The 23842-nt window shown below is 41.0% G+C and overlaps 1 protein-coding gene across 5 annotated transcripts in view; it reads left to right on the plus strand.

Annotated features, from left to right (window-relative positions):
* The first annotated feature begins 1164 nt into the window (after positions 1-1164).
* Positions 1165-23842, plus strand: part of LOC132391707 (centrosome-associated protein CEP250-like) — a 149059-nt gene continuing 126381 nt past the window's right edge. For all 5 annotated transcript variants that reach the window (XM_059965255.1, XM_059965256.1, XM_059965258.1 and 2 more), the window contains exons 1-5: positions 1165-1246; positions 2045-2110; positions 5382-7986; positions 13987-14153; positions 18799-18946. In XM_059965255.1, the coding sequence (XP_059821238.1) occupies positions 5680-7986; positions 13987-14153; positions 18799-18946 (2622 nt within the window). In that variant the 5' untranslated portion in view covers positions 1165-1246; positions 2045-2110; positions 5382-5679. The remainder of the gene's footprint in view (positions 1247-2044; positions 2111-5381; positions 7987-13986; positions 14154-18798; positions 18947-23842) is intronic.

Consider the following 23842-nt stretch of genomic DNA (forward strand, 5'->3'; position numbering starts at 1 on the left):
TGTGCTGTAGTGCACAATGACTGACTCTAAAAGGTTTTGTGACTGGAACCATGTGACTGGGCAGTACAGTGGTGCTTCTGGTAGAGCCATTGCCTCACAATGCCTGAGAGTCAAGTTCAATCCTGATTTTGTGGCAGATGGAGCATTCTCCCTGAGACTACATGGGTTTCCTTTGCGTGTTTATTTTTTTCTCCACATCTGAATAGAACGGGTTGGGAGATAAATTGGCCACCTCAAATTGCTTCTGGAGTGTCGGTGAATGGTAGAATGGGAGGTAGTTGAGGAAAATGTGGTGCAAATAACAAGAGAATTGATGCAGAATTAGTTTATATGTGTGGCTGATGGTTGGCAGTGACACAGATGGCCAGCGGGCCCTTTTATGGCTGGAATGACCACTGGTGTTAGTGGGCATGTGGCTGTCATGTAGACACTTACTTTCAGTGTTCAACTCCCAAGGGCACGGTTGATGTATATTCATTTACTCATGGGTATTTCAAGTCAGACAAAGAAGAATTTATCTGTTGGCAAATAGCCAGACTGATGTAGTGACGACTGACAAAATTCAAAACCATACAACACACAAAATGCTGCTTTCCACCAGCATTTTGTGTGTGTTGCTTGAATTTCCAGCAACTGCAGATTTCCTCGTGCTTGCAAATTCAAAACCATTATTTTTTTGACTCACAGAAGTAGAGCCGTGGGGAAGCCATCAGCAACACTGAGAAATACACACAGATGAAATGCTCAAAAAGGATAATTTTTAAAAGTGCATTTTAATTGTTTACACATGCAGATATTTTATTGTGTTCCTATTGCAAGGTACAGTATGTATGTATTTGATGAAAAACCTTTATTCAAAAGCCAATGCAGAGTTTCAGTAACTCATAATAATATGCCATAGGGATTGCTGCAATACAGATCTGAAGAATTATAAGTAGCCTACATTTGTGGTTTAGTACAGTAAGTCTAATACGGTTGTAACCCATCATCTGCTGTTTAATTGCGCTTGCCTATTTCCGGGAATATGATTCTAATGTTTTCATTAATCCAAATTAATTCTTAGAACTGTAATGTTTGAGAAAGTGACCTTTCCTCTAAGCTTATGTTCCTATGGTGACTCTGTGCACACGAGCTTCCTGTTCTGGCAGTATACTAGGAGTTTGTTTGTGCTCGCGGCAGTTCCAGTAAAATGATCATTTGACACAGGGCTTGGAAGTAGAGGGAGAGAAAGCAGACTCTAAGAAAGGTCAGTTAGTTTAACTGTTTTGACAGGCAGATATGTTTTCTCCTCTTGTAAAGGGATGAGGTTTTGCCTAATGAAGATGCTGTTTATTTTGTTATAAAGTATTAAGTTTGCTCCACTTGTCCAGCGAGTCTGAATGCTTTTTGAGACAGAAAGCAAAACACAAAGAACTTGAAACGTAATTGTGCATGTTTCAACACTTGAGTGGTCTGTAGCTAAGCAGCTGGCAAGAACATTGGCCTTCATCCCCAGACAGATCATTAATTTAAATCTCCAATTGTCAGAACATCTAATGATTCTGACAACCTGGCAGGAACATCTTTTCATATCTGCATGTCCCTTGGTTGTATGATCTGTCTATTTTTAATAAAAGTAGATTTCTTTTGGGATTGTGGGTCATTGGTTATTAATTAAATGGACTTTATAAATTACTGCTTAAGAAGGAAAGTGTTAAAATTATAGAACATATTGAAAACTGATTTGCTGTGCTACATTTCTGAATGTTTGCTTGTAAGTCATTCTGTTGGCATTGAAAATGTTAGTTCATAGCTTTGAATAAGAAAGTAGACCTTTAACTAGATTAACACTACTGTCAAGATATTGCCAGTTGCTTTGTAGTTTATCTAGATAATGGACAGTTTAATAAAACATATTTTATACATAATCATATGCTTACAGCATATTTTCCTTGCATACTCATTGGAATTATGATATAGAAATTGTACATTGCCATTGTTAAGTTGGCTTCCTTAAATTATAGAATCTGTTGTATAGACATTAACAGGCTAATGTCTCCTACAGAGAATTAGAGAACTGGAAGACAAGATAGAAATCCAGAAAAGGCAAATCAAAGAAATAGAAGAAAAGGTGAGCTTCTGATATTGTATAATAATTTAATATTTTGATCTTATAAAATTAATTCTATGTTTTGACTGTTGTAAAATGCAATTTTCAATTTTAATTTTAATTGTGGATATGTCTATTGCAGTGAATATCTTAAAATATCCTTGGATTGTGTCAGCAGATGAGAAGTTTGATTATTTGCATACATTAACTGTCTTCCACCTACTAATATTTTTCTCTTCTTTAAACTTTTCCTCTCCATTTCCTTGCTCCCACTTGTTACCTTTATTTTCTGATTTATGTTTATGTTTTCAGTTTTTGTTTTTATTTCTGTTTTTCTCCTTAGCTTTTATCCTCTGGCCCTGAAGACCAGTCTTCAGAAGCACAGGTTAGTGGCCATTACTTATCATTTGTCAGTAGCAAACACTTTATGGAAAAATCCGTACTGATCACTCTGAACTTGAACAATTCTGTATTTAGAAACTTGCTTCTGTAAACTTACTGGCCATTGTAATGAGATTTTGGCCACCTAACAGATCTGAGGAAAATCAACTGCATTTCGGATATCATGTATTCAAAAAGGCCTTTTCCCTATTGAACTTGAGTACGCATCTAATCACAGCCAAAATATTAGATTCCCCATTTGAGTTGTCTTTTGTTTCTGATATTTTTATAGTGGAGGTAACCCTTTTGAACAAATAATTATTGTCCTGAATTCCCTTTCTGATGAATATAGCTGTATAGGAAATACTTACACTAATAATTGATGTATGGTAGGTTGCTTAGATGCAATCGTTAGGGCTGTTTGTTAATGAGCGTCTTCACATTGGCAGGAGCAGGTCAACTTTGGTTGGAACTAGCAAGGAGTGGTGATTAAAGACCTTGTTGTGAAAAATGTGACTCCAAAATGGGCAGCAGTATCTACCCGTTTGTTTGCAGTAGAAACCCAATGTCCCACCATTTAGTGGTGGAGAACGTTGTGAAGATGCTTTAATTGATTTGTATTGTTAATTTGAGAGTCCAACTAAAATTCATTGCCACATATATAAAGTTGGGTCCTTTTCCTTATATATATACTTCTTTGATACTTTCAAATTCCTGTTGGTTCCCCTAATTTCTTTAGCCAACTAGCCTGCAAATACCAGAGTTTAAATGTGGTCAGTATCATCCACAGTACACAACATCTCAATGGTGTCTGTTTTTTCTAAGTACCAAGGGAAAATTATTCACAGCACTGTCTCAGGTGGAAAATTACAATAGCTGTTTTCACATACTGACAATAAGCAAACGTTCCAATGTCATGGTGACGGCATTTTTCACCGTGCCTTCAGCTTTGTGCTGATCAAGTCTCTTCTGTTGTTTTCAATTCTTCCACTTAACTCTTTCTTTCCTCAAGTGTCTAGAAGGAAATCTGAAAGCAGAGCAGAGGGTTATTTTTGCAGACAATTAGTTTTTTTCTGTACTCCTTGGGGGCCAGTAGGAAAACAAATTGATCCTGACTTCTCAGGAAAACCTTTGGACTCCCATGTTTCAAACTCTACCTCCACTGTCCACCTCCCTCCACCCCACCGTGGAGCTTGCATTGTTGGAATATACGTCTCTGATCTCATGGTCCACTCACACCCACTCACCACTTACCTACAAGTATTAGTGATTTTACATTGTCTATGCAAAGATTTTATTGATAACATTGATATGTTCCAGTCATTTAAGTGAACTGGATTGCATAATTTAAAATTACCCCAATCAGTATTTACTAAGAACATTCTTTATTTCATATAGCTATAGATAAAAAAAGTTATCCTTAGCACACTTATATGAATAGTTGGATTTATAATTGTTTCTTTATAGACCTTTAATAAAAATCTGAAAAACAATTCCAGTTTAAAAAATATAGTACAAATTGTTCTGATGGTTCAGTCAGTACATGCAGTTGCCAGGCAGGGAATTATGTTGGTTCATCATAATGAAGGGATTGTCAACAGTCCATGTATCTTGATGCTGTCTTTTTTGTGGAGTTCTTTGAAGCAGCTGTGCAATTAGTCTCACTTCTTTGCTCTTTTCTCACCGCCCAGCAGAGTTTTGTATGTAATTCCCTCTGGAAGTTACTATTCCAGTGCTGTTCATGGTGTGCATGTCAAATTATAAGAATTTGCTGCATAAAAGATTGCTCACTGTCCCGAGTCTTTTGCCTGTAATTTTAAATCTGTGTTGTATGGTTTCTGATTTTACTGCCTTGATGTCCTGAAGAGAGCTGGGTAGCGTTATGCACTAAGTTGGATTGTGCTGGACTAGGCTAACTGTTTGGCAGAACCACCACCTGGTCATGCTTACCCAGATGAACATGGAGGGATTACCTCACTAGCTCGTCACTTCCTGGAGTTCTGCAGGATAGTCAGGTCATCAACTCTGGTGGGAAGTATCAAAATAATATTAATTTTATGTATATAGCACTTTTCATATATTAAGATGCAGATGCAAAATGCTTTACATAGATTGTAAAGGAACTGTAAATCAACATAGTCATATGAGACCAAATTAAAAGTAAATTAGAAGTAAAGACAAACATATAGAATAAAATGTAATTGAGTACCCCAAATTATATAAATATAATCAACGTTAACAGGCATTATCTAATCCCATAAGTAGGCCAAATTTAAAATGTAGGTTTTTTGAAGTGTTTTGGAGTGTTCCCTAATACTAGCCTGGCATATCTCAGTTGGCAGAGTATTTCAGATTTTTGACTCATAAGAGTAAAAGGTCACTCTCCCCTCCCCCCACTTTTTAAATCTACTCCTCAGCTTTTTCTCTCCAGTCCTGCCGAAGTGGTTTTGGCCTGAAACATCGACAATACTCTTTTCCATAGATGCTGCCTGGTCTGCTAAATTCCTCCAGCATTTTGTGTGTGTCGCTTAGATTCCTAGCATCTGTGGATTTTCTCTTGTTTGTGAGCAAACGTGACAGGCTGATTGGTCTCCTGCTGATCGGTCTCCTGCTGTTCCGCAGCTCTGTGGCATTATTGTAAGACTTTCTGGAACTAACCATTCTCAGCTTATGCCCCTGCATCTGAAGGGTGACTTGTGTTTGGTGAAACCCTTCAAGACAGTGCACATCCCTGAGTGAACTGGTACTGGGTGTAAGCTTGGAGAAGAAAAATGACTAAGCTTTGAGAAAATATTTTCCTCTAGATTCTGAATAAAGTAAATCATATACAGTTTTGCAAAAAAAACTCATAAAATTTAGATATGTATTAATACTCAACTTGATTATACTTATTCATCCTTTCCATTATTAGATCACAAGAGAGCTCACAGAAGATAAAGCTAAGCCAACTGAGCAAATCTCAAAGTGTACAAAGCAACTGGAATATATTGAAGTGGAGGCATCGACCAAATTCCAAGCTTCTATTAGAGACAAACAAAAACACAAAAAGAAAATCGATTCATGTGCACATGCTAAATCCACATTGGAAGATTCCATTCAAAATTTTAAAATGCTTATCTGTTTAATGAATAGGAAGACCATTCTGACAACAATTTGTTTTTAAACTACCAAGAAGTATTATAAGAAAATTTAAAATAGCTGATTCAGGAATGATGGGGAGCAAACTTGAAAAAACCCAGAGTGGTCAGGACAAACGGCAAGATTCTGAAGATTCGAGCAGGATACAATTAGAGGAGTCACAGACTTCACAGGAGCAACTATTGGCTCCCCCAGAACCTGAGAAAAGAGAATATTTGGAGTCTTTTCCAGGCGAACAATTGACTGATTTAAATGTCAAAACTTTACAAGAGCACCTGATCAAACTAAAAGAGGAAAACAAATACAGAGGTGACAGAATAGCAAAACTTGAAGATTATATTTTAAAATTAGTGAATTTACTAAATTTAGCAGAGTCCAAATTCAAAGGGAGTGAAGCTGTTGACAATCAGAAAATTCTTGAGGAGAAATTAAAGGAGTATGTAATTCAACAGGAAGCTAGAAATGAGGAGGCAGCAGCTCTGAAGAAAAAGCTGAATGAGATGCAACTTTCATGCCATCAACTTCATTTTGAGTGTGATGCTCTTAAAGGCAAGCTGGCCTCTGTGAAAGAACTGGAATCACTAGATTCTCACAGCAGTGATGAGGAAGGTGATGGTAAACACAGTGCCAAAGTAGAGCTTCTTCAAAGAGTCAAAAATTTGGAAGGACTTTTGAAGCTTAAAGACATGAATGAGAAGGAGCTGACAGAAACTGTCAAGGATCTTGAAGCCCAACTTTTGCAAAGCCAAGAGAATCAAAGACAGCTTAGCTTGCGCTGTGCCAAAATGAACCAATTGACAAAGCAAAAGGAAGATATTGAAAGCAAGCTAGAGGAGCGGTACAACCAGGTAGAGCAGCTACAAATAGACAAGGAAAATTCTGAAGAAGAGTACCAAGAGCAAATCAAAATATTGCTTGATGAGATCAAGGAGCGAGATGAGGCTGATTCCCAGCTTGAGATGATGAACAAAGATTTGCTTCAAAAAAATGAAGTGTTAGAAGAATGCAGAAACACACTTGAATTAAAAATTGCCAAATTAAAGATGGACCTGGAAGAGAGAGTGAATTGTGAGCTGAAATTAAAAAAGCAATGTTCAGATCTGGAGAAAACAATCCGAGACTGGGAGCATTTTGAACAGCAAATGAATGAACAGTTCAAGCAAGTAGAAAAGAAGAAAAATAACAAAATTAAAGATCTGAAGAAACAACTTATGGAGAAAGATGAAGTTTTGAGAAAGGCCTTGCAGGCAATGGAAGAACTCAAGAAAAGTGCCAAGAATGCTGAGAGCATGGTTCATGAGAGACATGAAGTCTCTCCAGAGGTTCTGAAGGAAAAGGCAGAACTTGAAGCCGCGTTGAACAGAAAGACAGAGGCTGAAGTAGACCAAGCAGGATTCAATGTGAAAATAAGAAGCAGGTTCGAAATGGAGTTGAGTGCAAAGAGCAAAGAACTGGAACACTTCAAAGATGAAGCCGAACGTTTGACCGCGGAGATTTGTGAATTGCAAGAGCAACAACGGCAGCAAAAAGAATCCGAGAGGAAGTTGCAGGAACGAAACAGGATGCTGGAAGGGCTGATAGAAGAGGTGCAGGAAGGAGAGACCAGGAACTTGCAGGAAAAAATAGCTCGGATGGAGAAGCTGCTCATTATGAAAGAAGAAACTGAGGAAAAATTTCAGGCAAGGATTTCTAATCAGGAGTCTCTTCTAAAAGAAATGGAAGAAACACAAGGAAAGCTGGCACAACGTAATGAAGAACTGGGTGCTAAACAACGTGGGATGAATGAAGAACTGCATCGTTGGAAAATTAAGTGTTCCAACCTAGAAAGGTTTGAAAGGGAAGTTAAAGTTGAAACAAGATGTCAGAGAGATAAGATAAAGGAATTGGAGATTGCTAAAACTAATCTGGAGGCGCAACTTCAAAAGAAAATCAGTGAGTTTAATGAGCTTGACATTTTGAGGAGAAAGGAGCAAGCAAATGTAACTGCAGAGCTCAACAAAAAGATTGAAGACCAAAATTTCCAAGTGTCTGTTTGCCAAGCAGCAAAGCAAACTCTTGAAATGCAGTTGAAAAAGAAGATTAAAGAATTAGAAATTTCTGAGGCAAGCATTAAGAGCCTTAAGAGAAAACTTGAGGAGGCAGAAGAAAATCAGTGTGAAATCAGGAAATTAGAAACCATTCTTCAGCAGGAAAAGAAAGTGCTTGAAACTCAACTTGCCAAAGAGTCTCAGATAGTCATCACTTTGGAGGCCACGGTTAAAGAGGACTGCCAACAGTTACAAACTTTGAAAGGAGATTTGCACAGGAAAGAAGCAGCTCTACAATCACTACAGGAAGAGCACTCGCTGCTGCTGGCCAGAGTTCAAGATTTAGAACAGGTAGGGGCAGGGGGAGGTTATTCAGCCTACAGCAAGTACTTGAAATATAGAAAGTGCTTTCTTTCTTTTCAAATCTTTTTTTAATTATTATTATTATTATCCAAACTACAAGAGTACATCAAAGTAAGAAACACTTACAATATCCCAAAGGAGAAAAAAAAACAATATTAAGGATTAAAAAATATGGTCACACAAAAAAGAGAAGAGAAAAAAACCTACTAAAGCAAGAAAAAAGTGAGGAAAAAACAAACCATTAGGTGTTCAACCCCAGAGCCTTGCGTCATACAAAAAGCTTCTAAAGATAAACATCAAACCGCTAGCAAAAAAAATTATACCAAAATTTACAATTAGATTGTGGAGAAAATCTATCAATTAACTCAAATGATAGTAACGAGCAAATGAACCCCATCTTTTCTCAAAATCAAATGTAGGTTCGAAGGTTCAACTTCTAATTTTCTCCAAACTAAGACATAACATCACTTGAGAGAACCATTGTGACAGAGTGGGAGCCAATGCATCCTTCCATTTCAACGGAACGGCCCTCCTAGCTATCACTGTAACAAATGCAATAACATGTTGGTCAGACAAAGAAATACCATGAATATTTTGAGGAATTATTCCAAAGAGCACAGTTAATTTGTTAGGTTGTAAATTAATTTTAAGTGCTTTAGAAATTGTAGAAAAAACTGACTTCCAAAACTTCCAGTATAGAACAAGACCAAAACGTGTGTCAGTGTAGCTGTCTCAGTTTTACATCTATAACAATAACTATCAACATTAGGAAAGATTTTAGACAATCTCTCCTTCGTCAAATAGTAACGATGTACAATTTTAAATTGAATCAATGAATGGCTAGCACAAATCAAGGAAGAGTTAACGAACCTCAAGATCCACATCCAGTCCTCTGTTATAAAAGTCAAATTAATTTCCTTTTCCCAATCTTGTTTAATCTTAAAGAAAAGGCGCTTATCCCATTGTAATAATAAATTATAACTTCTTCTAATGGAACCCTTCATCAAAGGGTTCATACTCATAATGGTATCTAACAGGTCAGCCTCTAATATGCAAGGAAAATTACTTAAATATTTTTGTAAGAAATGTCTAACTTGAAGATATTGTAAGAAGTGTGAATATGAAAGAGAATATTTATCAACTAATTGTTCAAAAGACATCAGTCTATCTTCTTTAAATAGATCCAAAAAACAATTAATACCTTTATTTTTCCACAATAAAAAAATTGGATCACTCAAAATAATAGTTATTAGTTAATAATAGTCAATAATAGTTTAATGGCTTAAAAATAGTTTTGATAAATTAAACTACAAAGTTTAAATTTTTGAAATATAGAAAGTGCTGCCAAGATGTAAGAAAAATCAGCTAGATTTTATTGGACAACAGAGCAGACACAAAGGTTGAATGACCTAGTACTTTTCCTTCTATTTCTTTTGATCTCCTTAGGCTTTGATTACCTGCTCAGTTGGGGTGAACTGTTAATCTCATAATTACATAATTTGGGCATTGATCCTGGTTTCCAGAACTTTAATGAGTCAAGGCTTTGTATGCCTGAAGAAATCAGGCAGATTCTGGGGCCTGCACGATGCACTAGGATGCCACTGACCCTCATGATGCACTAGAATGCCCCTGACCCTCACGGTGCACTAGGATGCCACTGACCTGTATGACACACTAGGATGCCACTAACCCTCACGGTACACTAGGATGCCCCTGATCCTCACGATACACTAAGATGCCCCTGACACTCACGATGCACTAGGATGCCCCTGACCTGTATGACACACTAAGATGCCACTGACCCTCACGGTGCACTAGGATGCCCCTGACCCTCATGATGCACTAGGATGCCCCTGATCCTCATGATGCACTAGGATGCCCCTGATCCTCACGATACACTAAGATGCCCCTGACACTCATGGTGCACTAGGATGCCCCTGACCCTCATGATGCACTAGGATGCCCCTGACACTCACGATGCACTAGGATGCCCCTGACCTGCATGGTGCACTAGGATGCCACTGACCCTCACGATGCACTAAGATGCCCCTGACCCTCACGATGCACTAGGATGCCACAGACCCTCACGATGCACTAGGATGCCACTAACCCTCACGGTGCACTAGGATGCCACTGACCCTCACGGTGCACTAGGATGCCACTGACCCTCACGATGCATGAGGATGCCATTGACCCTCATGATGCACTAGGATGCCACTAACCCTCACAGTGCACTAGGATGCCCCTGACCCTCACGATGCATGAGGATGCCACTAACCCTCATGATGCACTAGGATGCCACTGACCCTCACGATGCACTAAGATGCCCCTGACCCTCACGATGCACTAGGATGCCACTGACCCTCACGATGCACTAAGATGCCCCTGACCCTCACGATGCACTAGGATGCCACTGACCCTCACGATGCACTAAGATGCCCCTGACCCTCACGATGCACTAGGATGCCACTGACCCTCACGATGCACTAAGATGCCCCTGACCCTCACGATGCACTAGGATGCCACTGACCCTCACGATGCATGAGGATGCCATTGACCCTCATGATGCACTAGGATGCCCCTGACCCTCACGATGCACTAGGATGCCACTGACCCTCACAGTGCACTAGGATGCCACTGACCCTCATGGTGCATGAGGATGCCACTGACCCTCACGGTGCACTAGAATGCCCCTGACTCTCACGGTGCACTAGGATGCCCCTGACCCTCACGGTGCACTAGGATGCCACTGACCCTCACGGTGCACTAGGATGCCACTGACATGCACGATACACTTTGCCAGCGTTCACTGACCTGATAATTACAGGGGCTTGGTAGAGGAGAAACTCGCATGATTCTTACATTTATGAATTTGTGACAGAACCTGTAAGGTGGCAAAGATGAGCCAAGGATGCCTATAATCTGTTCAGACATTGGGGACCTGGCCAGCTTGTTCCAAATATCTTAGAGGAAAGTAGCCTTGTACTTAATATGGACTGAAGATTTATGACATAGGCCCTGACGATCCATTTACTGGCTGAGGCAATGAAGTTCAGGGATAGAGGACCTTAAGATCTAGGAGCTGAACTAGGCCACTCAGGCTATCCTGCTTTCCTGTCATTTGATTATGGCTGAATTTTTATTAACCCCATTCTCCTGCCTTTTTCCTGTAGTGCTCAAACCCTTTATCAATCTGTACCCAATGACTTGTTATCCACAGCTCTCTGTGGCCATGAATTCTGCAGATTCATCACCCACTGACTAAAGAAGTTCCTCCTCATCTCAGTTTTAAATGGATGGCCCTTTATTCTGAGGCCGTGTTCCTGAATCCTAGACTCTCTTACTAATTGAAACATCTTCTCCATGTCCACTCCATCCAAGACTTTTAGTATTTGGTAAGTTTGAATGAGATCCTCCCTCATCCTTCTGAACTCCACTGAGTACAGACCTAGAAAGACCAGAAGTTGCTCATGTATAAAAGCCTTTCATACCTGGAACCATTTTCGACCTACCCCACACATGGACTGCAACAGCTCTGACATTTACTTCAGCAACCTGGCGCAGGAAGAAAGGACTGAAACTGCAAATAATATTAGAAAGGTGAGTATATCCTACAGACACTTTGTCCTTATTGGATAGTCTCCATGAGGTGCAGTGGCACAATCAGTAGAGCTGTTCTCTCACTGCGCCAACCATTCAGTGACCTGAGGGACAACTTTTGCATGAAGCAAGCTGCCGGAGGAAGCTGTAGAGGTGGGTACAATTATAAAGTTTAAAAGACAGTTGGTCAGGAACATGGATAGAAAAAGGTTTAGCTAGATGTAGGCAAATTGGACTAGACATCTTGGTGTGCGTGGATGAGTAAGGATGTAGGGCTTGTTTTCATATTCTGTAATTCTCAAGTCAAGTCAACTTTTATTGTCATTTCGACCGTAACTGCTGGTACAGTACACAGTAAAAATGAGACAATGTTTCTCAGGACCATGGTGTTACATGACACAATACAAAAAACTAGACTGAACTACGTAATTAAAAAACAACACAGAGGAAGCTACGGTAGACTACAGACCTACACTGGACTGCATAAAGTGCACAAAAACAGTGCAGGCATTACAATATATAATAAACAGGACAGTAGGGCAAGGTGTCAGTCCAGGCTTTGGGTATTGAGGAGTCTGATAGCTTGGGGGAAGAAACTGTTACATAGTCGTGAGAGCCCGAATGCTTCGGAGACTTTTCCCAGACAGCCGGAGGGAGAAGAGATTATATGAGGGGTGTATGGAGTCCTTCATAATGCTATTTCCTTTGTGGATGCAGTGTGTAGTGTAAATATCTGTGATGGTGGGAAGAGAGACCCCGATGATCTTCTTAGCTGACCTCACTATCCGCTGCAGGGTCTTGCGATCTGAGATGGTGCGATTTATGAACCAGGCAGTGATGCAGTTGCTCAGGATGCTCTCAATACAACCCCTGTAGAGTGTGATGAGGATGGGGGGTGGGAGATGGACTTCCCTCAGCCTTCGCAAAAGGTAGAGACGCTGCTGGGCTTTCTTTGCTATGGAGATGGTGTTGAGGGACCAGGTGAGATTCTCTGTCTGGTGAACACCAAGAAATTTGGTGCTGTTTATGATCTCTACTGAGGAGCAGTCGATTTTCAGTGGGGAGTGGTCGCTCCATGCCCTCCTGAAGTCAACAACCATCTCTTTTGTTTTGTTCACATTAAGAGACAAGATGTTAGGCTCTGCACCAGTCCATTAGCTGCTGCACCTCCTCTCTGTAAGCTGACTCATCGTTCTTGCTAATGAGACCCACCACGGTCGTGTCATCGGCGAACTTGATGATATGGTTTGAGCTGTGTGTTGCAGCACAGTCATGGGTCAGCAGAGTGAACAGCAGTGGACTGAGCACGCAACCCTGGGGGACCCCGTGCTCAGTGTGATGGTGTTGGAGATGCTGCTCCCGATCTGGACTGACTGAGATCTCCCAGTCAGGAAGTCTAGGATCCAGTTGCAGAGGGAGTTCAGGGCCCAGTAGGCTCAGCTTTCCAATCAGTTTCTGTGGGATGATTGTGTCGAATGCTGAACTGAAGTCTATGAACAGCATCCGAACGTATGTGTCTTTTTTGTCCAGGTAGGTTAGGGTTAGGTGAATTCTACAACATCATCCAGACTCTCTTGGTCACCCCAGTACAGCCGTATTTTGTGCTTACAAAATAATACAACATAGAACACTACAACATAGTACAGACCATTTGGCCCACAATGTTGTGCCAACATTTTAACTTACTCCAAGATCAATATAACCTTTCCCTCCTACATAGGGCTCTATTTCACTGTCATCCATCTGAGTCTCTTAAGTGCAAATTAAAGTAGTTAGAAGTTGGTTCCTAAATATCATTTCTTTCTAAATTCTGATATCAATAACATGAAACATTATAGAATAAAGGGTTTAACTGAAATCTTCCTTTGGGGTGAGAGAAGCAGTTCAGAAACTATTTCAGTGACTCCCTTTTTAAGATTTGAATATAAAGTCTGTGCTTTTATAATATTGACACCTGATAGAAGCCTTCGAGTTAACGTAATGTGAAAGCTGATTGTTGCAGTTTGCTGATGCTGTAATGTTAGAGCGTTGTATCAATTGCATGTGCCAGTTTGCCCAGTGGAAAAAATAAAATCATGAATAATGGAAGAGCCTTTTTATGTCTTTGTTGGAAATGCCATTTAAACAGCAGGTGACCTCTAGTAAACCAGTAAAGGGTGAATCAGAATGAAAATAACATGTTGTTCAGAGGCAGGAAAGTCCTTGGCCAAACATCTTTCCTGGATTTAGTTGTTTGCAATAATATCATAGGCAGAAAATGTGACACTGCAAATGGAGCCTTCTGTCAATACGCTGGAAAAGTTTAGTTACCATATTATCTCACCCAGGGAGGAAGGCAGAAATCTACTGAGTGTAGGCGTAACCATTGGTACCTCTTGCCAATTGCAGGAGCTGGAGGAGGCAAAGAAGGACGTGACACAACAAGGTGAAGGGGAGACCAAGAAGCATAAAATTGATGATGTTGACCAGAGGCTGGAAGACTTTATTCAGTCAGAGAAAATACTCAGAGAAACCATTGGCAACTTTGCAAAGACGGAGGCTGCTTTAAAAGAAAGGTAAAGAAAAGAGCCATGCCATTAATTCTGCTTCTCTTGTTTCTGATTGTTTCAGACTAATACCAATAAAGGGCCTGTGAGGAGGGGGAAAATAGCTACAACTAAGTTTCAGATAAAGGGGGTGCTGTAGTAGTCTGGCAGACTGACCTCTACCTTGCTGAGACCCAGCGACAACTCTCAGGCACCTCCTCTTACTTACCCCTCAAACAGGACCCCACTAAGGAGCACCAGACCATTGTCTCTCACACCATCACCAGCCTTATTAGCTCTGGGGTCTCCCATCTATTGCCACCAACCTCATACTTCCTGAACCCCACACCGCCTGTTTCTACCTCCTACCCAAGAACCACAAACACACTTGTCTAGGTAGACCCATTGTTTCAGCTTTTTTCCTGCCCCATTGAACTCATAGCTGCATACCTCAACTCTGTTTTATACCCCTAGTTTAGTCCCTTCCTACCTACATCCATACACTTCACATGCTCTTGATCATTTCAATGATTCCCTGGCCCCGATCATTTTATTTTCACTATGGAGGTGTATTTGCTATACACCTCCATCCCCACCAGGAAGGCCTCAAAGCTCTCCGTTTTTTTATTGGACACTAGACTCAAACAGTTCCCCTCCACCACCACCACTCTCCTCTGTTTTGTGGAACTTGTCCTCACTCTTAATAATTTCTCCTTTGGCTTCTCCCAGCTATGTCTGCCTTTTTGTTGGCTACATGGAAGTGTGTTCCAAGCCTGCACTGGTGGCTGCCCCACTGTAACTGTGATACATCAAGTCTGCATTGGTGGCTGCCCCACTGTAGTTATGATACATCAAAGACTCCATTGGTGCTGCTTCCTGCACCCATACAGACCTTGCCAACTTCGTCGATTTTGCCTCCAACATCCACCCTACCCTCTAATTTACCTGGTTCATTTCCAACATCTCCTCCCCTTTCTTGATTGCTCTGACTCTATCTACTGATATCTAATATAAACCCACGGACTCTCAAAGCTACCTGGACTATATCTCTTCCCACCCTCTTACTTGTGAAAACACCATCCCCTTCTCTCAATTCCGCTATCTCCATGGCATCTGCTCTCAGGATGAGGGTTTTCATTCTAGAAAGAAAGAGATGTACTCCTTCTTCAAAGAAAGCGGTCTCCCTTCCTCCACCACCAAGGCTGTCCTCAACTGCATCCTTTCCATTTCATGCATGTCTGCTCTCACTTGATCCTCCCACCACCCTACCAAGGGAAGGGTTTCTCTTGTCCTCACTTACCACCCCACCAGCCTCCACGTTAAGGAAAAAGTGTAAGGCAGACTCAAAGATCTTAAGTTGGATAAGTCTGCTGGGTCAGATAGACTACATTCCAGAGTCCTGAGAGAAGTTGCTGAAGAGATAACAGATGCATTGTTAATGATCTTTCAAGAATCATTGGATTCTGGCATGGTTTCAGAAGACTGGAAGACTGCAAATGTCACTCCACTCTTTAAGGGAAAAAGGCAAAAGAAAGGAAATTATAGGCCAGTTAGCCTAACCCCAGTGGTGGAAAAGTGTTGGAGTCTATTAAGGATGACGTTCAAGGTACTTGGAAACTAATGATAAAATAAGTCAAAATCAGCATGGTTACTGTCAAGGGAAGTCTTGCCTGACAGATCTATTAAGAGTTCTTTGAGGAAGTAACAAGCAGGGTGGACAAAGTTGAGGCAGTGAATGTCAATTACATATTTTCAGAAAGTGTTTGATAAGATGCCACACATGAAGCTGCTTAACAAGATACAATCCCACGGCATTACAGGAAAGATACCGGCATGGATAGCAGAATGGCTGACAGGTGGGAAGCAGTGAATGGGAATAAAGGGGGCCTTTTCTGGTTGGCTGCCAGTGACTAGTGGTGTTCCACAGGGGTCAGTATTGGGACAGCTACCTTCCACATTTTTTGTCAATGATTTGGTTAATGGAATTGATGACTGTGGCAATGTTGTGGTACGAAGATAGGTGGAGGGGTAGGTAATGCTGAAGAAGCAATGTGATTGCAGCAGGACTTAGACAAATTGAAAGTGTGAAATAAAGTGGCAGATGGAATACAGTGTTGGGAAATGTATGATAATGCATTTTGGTAAAAGGAACAATGGGGCAGACTATTATCTAAATGGGGAGAAGTTTCAAGCATCAGAAGTGCGGAGGGACTTAGGAGTCCTCGTGCCAGATTCCTGGAAGGTTAATTTACAGGCTGAGTCTGTGGTAAAGAAGGCAAATGCAATGCTGGCATTTATTTCAAGGTGAATAGAATCTAAAAGCAAGATGATAACACTGAGCCTTACAAGACCCTAGTCAGGCCGCATGGAGCATTGTCAACAGTTTTGGGTCCCATATCGCAGAAAGGATGTGATGTCATTGGAGAGAGTTCAGAGGAAGTTCACAAGGGAATGAAGGGGTTAACATACGAGGAGCGTTTGACAGCTTTGGGCCTGCACTTACTGGAACTTAGAAGAAAGCAGGGGTAATCTCATTGAAATCTACCGAATGTTGAAAGGACTAGATAGGGTGGATGTGGAGAGGATGTGTCCTATGGTGGGGGTATCCAGAACTGGAGGGTACAGTCTCAAAACTGAGGGGTGACCCTTTAGAACAGAGGTAGGGAGGGAAATTTTTTTAGCCAGAGAGTAGCAAATCTGTGGAATGCTCTGCCATGGATTGCAGTGGAGGCCAATTCCTTGGATGTATTTAATGCAGAAGTTGATCATTTCCTGATGAGTCAGGGCATCAAAAGATATGGCAAGAAGGCAGGTGTTTGGGGTTGAGTGGGATCCGAGATCAACCATGATGGAATGGCAGAGCAGACTCGATGGGCTGAATGGCCTAATTCTGCTCCTACACCTTATGGTCTTATGAATTACTCCCTATGTGACTCCTTTGTCCGTTCGTCCCTCCCCACTGACCTCCCTCCTGACACTTAACTTTGCAAGCAGAACAAGTGCTACACCCGTCCCTACACCACCTCCCTTGTTACCATTCAGGGCCCCAAGCAGACTTACCAGGGGAGATGACCCTTCACCTGTGAGCCTGTTGGGTTCATATACTGTGTCCAATACTCCCGGTGTGGCCTCCTGTATATCGGTGAGACCCGACATAGATTGGGAGGCCGCTTTGCTGAGCACCTATGCTCCGTCTGCCACAGAAAGTGGGATCTCCCAGTGGCCACCTGTTTTAATTCCACTTCCCATTTCCATTCCAACATGTCTATCCATGGTTTCCTCTATTGTTGCGGTGAGGTCACACTCAGGTTGGAGGAACAACACCTTATACTTTGGGTAGCCTCCAACCTGATGGCATGAACATCGATTTCTCGAATTTCCAGTAATGCCCCCCTTCCCCTTCACCATTCCACATGTTCTTTTCCCTCTCTCTCCTTGCCGCCTTGGCTGCCCATCACCTCCCACTGGTGCTCCTCTCCCTTTCTCCGTGGCCTTCTGTCCTCTCCTATTAGATATCCCCTTCTCCAGCCCAGTATCTCTTCCACCAATTAACTTCCCAGATCTTTACTTCATCCCTCCAGCTCACAGTTTCACCTATCTCGTTGTGTTTCTCCCTCCCTCCCTCCACTTTTTAACTCTACTCCTCTTCTTTTCTTCTCTAGTCCTGCTGAAGGGTCTCAGCCTGAAACATTGTCTGTACTCTTTTCTATAGATGCTGCCTGGCTTGCTGAGTTCCTCCAGCATTTTGTGTGTGTTGCTTGAATTTCCAGAATCTGCAGATTTTCTCTTGTTTCAGCTGTTCTTCTCTGCTTTTGGTTGGGAACACCAGGTCAATTACATAAGCACTCCTATTTGAGACTCGTAGTGCAATTCCCTTGTTCAGACTAAGTGGAAGCTAAAAGTGTCAGATTCCTGGGATCAATATAATCATATTGATAGTTACCTGTGGGGAATTTTCGAAAAGAATAATCTTATTTAATAAATAGATTTAGAATATCACAAAAATGGTTAAAACGTTCAGGCCAATGGAGAAATAAATATTTTTGGACGGCTTTTTCAGCAAGGCAGTGCAGGTGCAGTGGGCTGAGAGCCACCTTCTGCATGAGTTTAGATTTTGTATATTAAAATGCCAAAGCAAAGCCATAATGATGCAGCTATGAGACCTGCTAGCTCACAACTCCGGTCTTAGGTTTGATCCTGATCTCCAGTAATATCTATGTGGAGTTCACGTTCTTCCTGTGCCTGTCAATTTTAATTGGGTATTCCATTCCTTTGCGTAACATATCCCAATGATATGCAGGTTGGTAGGTCAGTTGGTGGCAATAAGTTGCCACTGTAGATGATTGATAGAATTTGAAAGGTATATGGAGAGTGAATGCTTGATGTGAAGCATTGATGTAATGGCCTTCAATGTGCTGTTTTCATGACCTCTTGATTGATTCCATGACCTCTTAAATCCTTATAATGTTAAATCTAACATTAATACATGAGGGGGAGAATTATGCTTTTGAGGGTAGGTTTAGGGCAAGTTTGTTAGAATAGTTAGTTTAATTGTCCAGCAATTAGGAATGGCTACAGTGAATGCCAACTCAACTACGACAAGAATCTAACTTAAGAATTGATTAGTTTTTTTTTTTGACTCATTGCAGTTTGTTATGACTGTTTGATTGTTTAGAATTCAAGATCTGGAATCGTCAAAGCAAAAGCTTCTGGATAAAATCAGCGAGTTGACTTCCAAGTCACAGCAATTGACCAGCAATGATTCACAGCTTATAGAAAAGCTCCGATGTCTACAGCTTTCAGAGAGGAACCTCAGAAATGTGGTAAGGCTAGCTGTAAATCTTGGGTCTCAGTTTTCTTGCTACTCTGATGTTTCTGCATTACAGCAGCTACCTTCACCCTGTGAACCATATGAAGGTTCTTCAGTGTTGGTTGCAGAGAGGGTTAATAGGCGTAGAACCATGTTTCATCTCCTGAACATTATAACCCCATCACCACCACCAAAATCTGTCCATGCTATCTACTGAGGAAGAGAAGAAAGTCTTCAGCTAATAGAAGGGAAAAAGAAGCTATCACTTGATTGCAACTTCTTAAGTTATTTTCCTGCCTCTAGTTTGAAGGCTGGCATAATGCATTGGCTTAACTGATTTCAGCAAACTCTGCACACACAAGGTTTATCTTCTCTGTGCAGTTCAGTTTCCCACTTTTACAATATCAGGTTGAGGTTAAACATGCATTAGAGGAACAGCACATTATATTCTGCTGGAACAGTTTCCAACCTGGTGTTATGAGCACTGATCTCTCCAACTTTCCAGTAACAGCCTCCTCTGTCCCTTTTCCCTTTACTCTTTTCTCTCTCCTCTTAAACCTGGCCCCCAATCACCATACCACTTTGCTGCCCCCCATCTGCCCATTCCCCACATTCATCTCAGACCTATTCCCTTCCCACCTCCCTCACTTTATTCCATGCTCCACTTTCTCCTATCAAATTCCATTATCTTTAGCTCTTTGTCTCTTCTGCTTATCACCTTCTGTTCTCTGAATGATTCCTACTCCCCCTTCCTCCATTTGCCTTACTCCCCTCACCTGGATCCACCTATCACCTGCAACCTCCACCTTAAAATACTGGCCAGATAAAGTATCCATTCCAGATGAAGGGCCTCAATCTGAATCATTGACTGTCTATTTCCCTCCATAGATGATGCCTGACCAACTGAGTTCTTCTGGTGTTTTGTGTGTTGATCCAAACTCCAGCATCTGCAGCGTTTGGCAGCGTGGTAGCTTAGTTAGCACAATACTTTACAACACCAGTGATCACCCATTGTGGTTCAACTCCCGCTGCTTTCTGTAAGGAGTTTGTACGTTCTCCCATTGACTGTGTCTGTTTTCTCCAAATGCTCCCATTTCCTCCACATTCTAAAGACATATGGGTTAGGGTTAGTATGTTGTGGCTATGCTATGTTGGCATCAGAAGCATGGTGACACTTGCGGGCTGCCTCCAGCACATCCTCGTAGACTGTTGGTCGTTGATGCAAAAGATGCATTTCACTGTATGGTGTTTTTCAATGTTTCTATGTGCGTTTATCAAATCAAGCCAGTCTCTTTATCTCATTTGTGTCTCAAAGAAATGCTCTGATTTTCAATAGAGCTTGCCTTTGGATCTATTCCATCTGCCTGATAGTTCAGCTGGTTTAGTACCTCATTAGAAATGGAAGCTCAGTAGTGCAACACTCATTGAGTTATCGACCAGGATTTGTATCCACAACAATTTGACTCAGAGGAAGGAATGCTTTCCAGTTGAAGAAAGAAGGTGCCACTTTTTTGACAGAAACAGTGACTTGGCACATTGGCAAATATTGCAGCCAATTTGCACACATCAAATTTCCTAAACAACAGTGATATTAGTGACTAGTTAACCAAGAGTCATGCAGAAATAGGCCCTTTAGCCCACTTCACTAATGCTGTAATGTAAGTAAGTATTTTATTGCACAAGTGCATTACAGCATCACAGATGTATCGTTCCAGTGATCCCGATCTAATCTTGACCTCCAGTGCTTCTATGTGGACTTTGCAAGTTCTATGTAGGTTTCCTCCAGGAGATCTTGTTTTCGTGCACATCCCAGAGAAGTGGGTCACTGTAAATTGCCCCTAGCATGGGCAATTGAGTGACAGAATCTGAAGTGAATGTCGGAATGTGGAGAGAATAAAATGGGAGGAATGAAGAGTTAGTGTAAATGAGTGTATGATTGTTGGAACAGACCTTGTGGGCTGTTTCCATGATATAACCCTTGGCTAGCAGAGTTGCACAATTCGTTATAAGTCTTATCTATTTAAATCATGAGAGATTGCCTTATTTTTCATTCTTAATTTTCTTTGGAATCATTGGATAAGTGCCCAGTTCTGTGCTGTATGCATGGAGTTAGGAACAAACTGGACCTGGAAATTTCTTTATGGGATGTAAATGAACCAGATGTTTGCAGTTAAGATAATCCAGCCATCATTACTGATTCTTTTTTAAATTCTGGACTTGCTTTATTAATCAAGTTTAAATTTCCGTTCCGGTGTGGTGCTGTTATGACCTCATATTTCTGGATGATTCTTCTAATGTGCAGATTACTTAAACAATAAATTATTCAACAATTTCAGTTTAACCTGCACCCTGACAGATGAACTGGACTAATGAGGCCTTACTCTATTCCTAGTAGTGTTAATAAACCAGAAGCTGAGTTTTCACAATATTAGTGGCTAGTAGTGTAAATCAATTTTCCTAATCTTTTTACAATGAAACTCCACTCACTAGAGTATGTTCCCCTCATCACCAACCAACTGGCATTGATATTGTGGGTTGTTGAGGTTGTCCCAGGGATTCCTAACCCTTGTTTGGTGTTTCATGGGTCTGGGGCAGTTGGCATGCTGAACGCACCTGTATTTATTTATATATAATCTTAAATTACCTTAATGTTATTAAAACCTCAAAGCCAGCTCTGTGTGAGCTGGAAGGGCTGTGCTCCCCAGGATGGAATCATCCACATAAGTAGTATGAGAAAAGCCAACATTCAAAATAGAAATATTTATTTCCAGTTATCTAATGAGAAGCCTCTGACTGGGAAAACAGATAAAGGCAATACTTGTTAAATGTATCTCCACATGTAGGACATCACGTGACAGGGCAATGGAGTTTCTCCAATGTTTTGTCTTATTTACAGTCAGAAAAATTTGAACAATAATAACAGCATAAGACTGGTTTTATTACTGCTGTTGTTTCTAACTTCACAGAATATAAGGGGAAATATTTACTGAATTCCAGAAGAATTTGATGAATCCTTTTAAGACCAATGAATAAAAAGCTAAAATAAAAGTTACAATCAAAAAATAAACAGACTAAAAATTATTTCAGCTAAGCATAGGAAAATACCAAAATTAGAATCAGGTTTAATATCACTGGCATATGTCATGAAGTATGTTGTTTTCTGGCAGGAGAACATGGTAATACATAATAAAAAACTACAAATTGCCATAAGAAATATATATATATATATAAAATGTTATAACAAGTACACTTATACATTTGTAATTCTTTATACATACATACACACACACACACACATATATAAATTAAATGTGTAGTGCAAAATAGAGAGCAAAAAATAGTGAGGTAGTGTTTCTCAGTTCATTGTTCATTCAGTAGGGTCGAGGTAGAAGTTGTTCCTCAAACATTGAGTGTGTGTCTTCAGGCTAGACTCCTGTACCTCACCTTGATGGTAGCAATGAGAAGAGGCCACGTCTTGGGTGATGGTGGGCCTTAATGATCGATGTCACCTTATCGAGGCATTGCCTTTTGAAAATGTCCTCAATGCTGGGGAAACTAGTACCCGTGATAGAGCTGGCTGACTTTGTAACTTTCTGCAGCTTTTTCCAGCCCCATGCACTGGGCCCTCCATACCATCCTTAGTGATACAACTCAGTCAGAATGCTCTCCACGAAACATCTGGGACGTTTGCATGGGTCTTTGGTGACATACCAAGTCTCCTCAAGCTCCTAATGAAATATTGCCACCATCATGGCTTCTTTGTTATCGCATCAATATATCGGGCCCAGGATAGATCTACAGAGATATTGGCACTTCGGAACTTGAAACTACTCACTTTCCACTGTTAATCCCTCGGTGAGGACTAGTGTGTGTTCCCTTGTTTTCCACTTCCCGAAGTCCACAATCTATTCCTTGCTCTTACTAGCATTGAGTGCAAGGTTGTTGTTATGATGCTACTCAACCAGCTGATCTGTTTCACCAATGTACTGTTGACCAGAAGGTTGGTAAAATATCTGTAATTTACAGCGGAATTTTAAGTACGTGTAAGAAAAGATAGGCTTTTGTCCTTTTTCTGAAAATCTTTTCCCTAGACTTCCACTGTAGTTTAATTGGTTCTGAATTGAATCTTCATATTTCTTCCACTGAGGGGCAGAAGGGATCTGATGAGAGAGTTGTGAGCAGTTTGTAATGAGGTCTGTTCCTTCCGCTGCTTTGTGGCTGTCAATGCATGGACTCTGGAATCTCAATGCCACCCCAAACACTGCTCCTTCTGGCCATGTGTTAGAGATTCCCAGGAGTCAGGAAGGATAATGCATTCCTTCATGATGACTTTAAGCGTGCCCATGAATAATTTCCTCTATCCACCTGGTAATTTCTTTCTATGTGTAATGACGGTCTCAGTGCTCGGGATGTTGGCCAGGGAGAGGACAAGAAATAGCAACCAAATCAGGGTTGCTGCCTCCAGCTTGACTGACCTAGATCCGCTTGCCGTGAAGTTGGAGAAACACCCTTGATTATACCTTTCCAGTGCTGATAATAACAGGATATGTAAACCCTAATTGCTGCTTCCCCATCCCACCCACCACCTATGCCACTGCTTCCAAATGGAGAACAAAATATTTTAGCATGTCCACTGTATTAGTTTGACTCCATCAATAATTGGAAGTCCATATAGTTCAAATAATGGTTAGCTAAAAGAGGAGATTCTTTAACACAAACAATCATGAAGGCTTACCTTGTTTGAATATTAATGTTTAGCATCTACCAGTTTCAGATTATGTGGCTGATATTTGAATATTAGGCAGGCCAGCATCCAGGCTTCTCAATCTGCCAATTTCATGTTGTTCTTTCTATTTTTATGTGTCTGCTTCTCAGCATTACGTTTTTGTTTACTTTTCCTGGTTTTGTC

Source organism: Hypanus sabinus, chromosome 3 (assembly GCF_030144855.1).
Source record: "Hypanus sabinus isolate sHypSab1 chromosome 3, sHypSab1.hap1, whole genome shotgun sequence".
In the NCBI taxonomy this organism is placed as follows: Eukaryota; Metazoa; Chordata; class Chondrichthyes; order Myliobatiformes; family Dasyatidae; genus Hypanus; species Hypanus sabinus.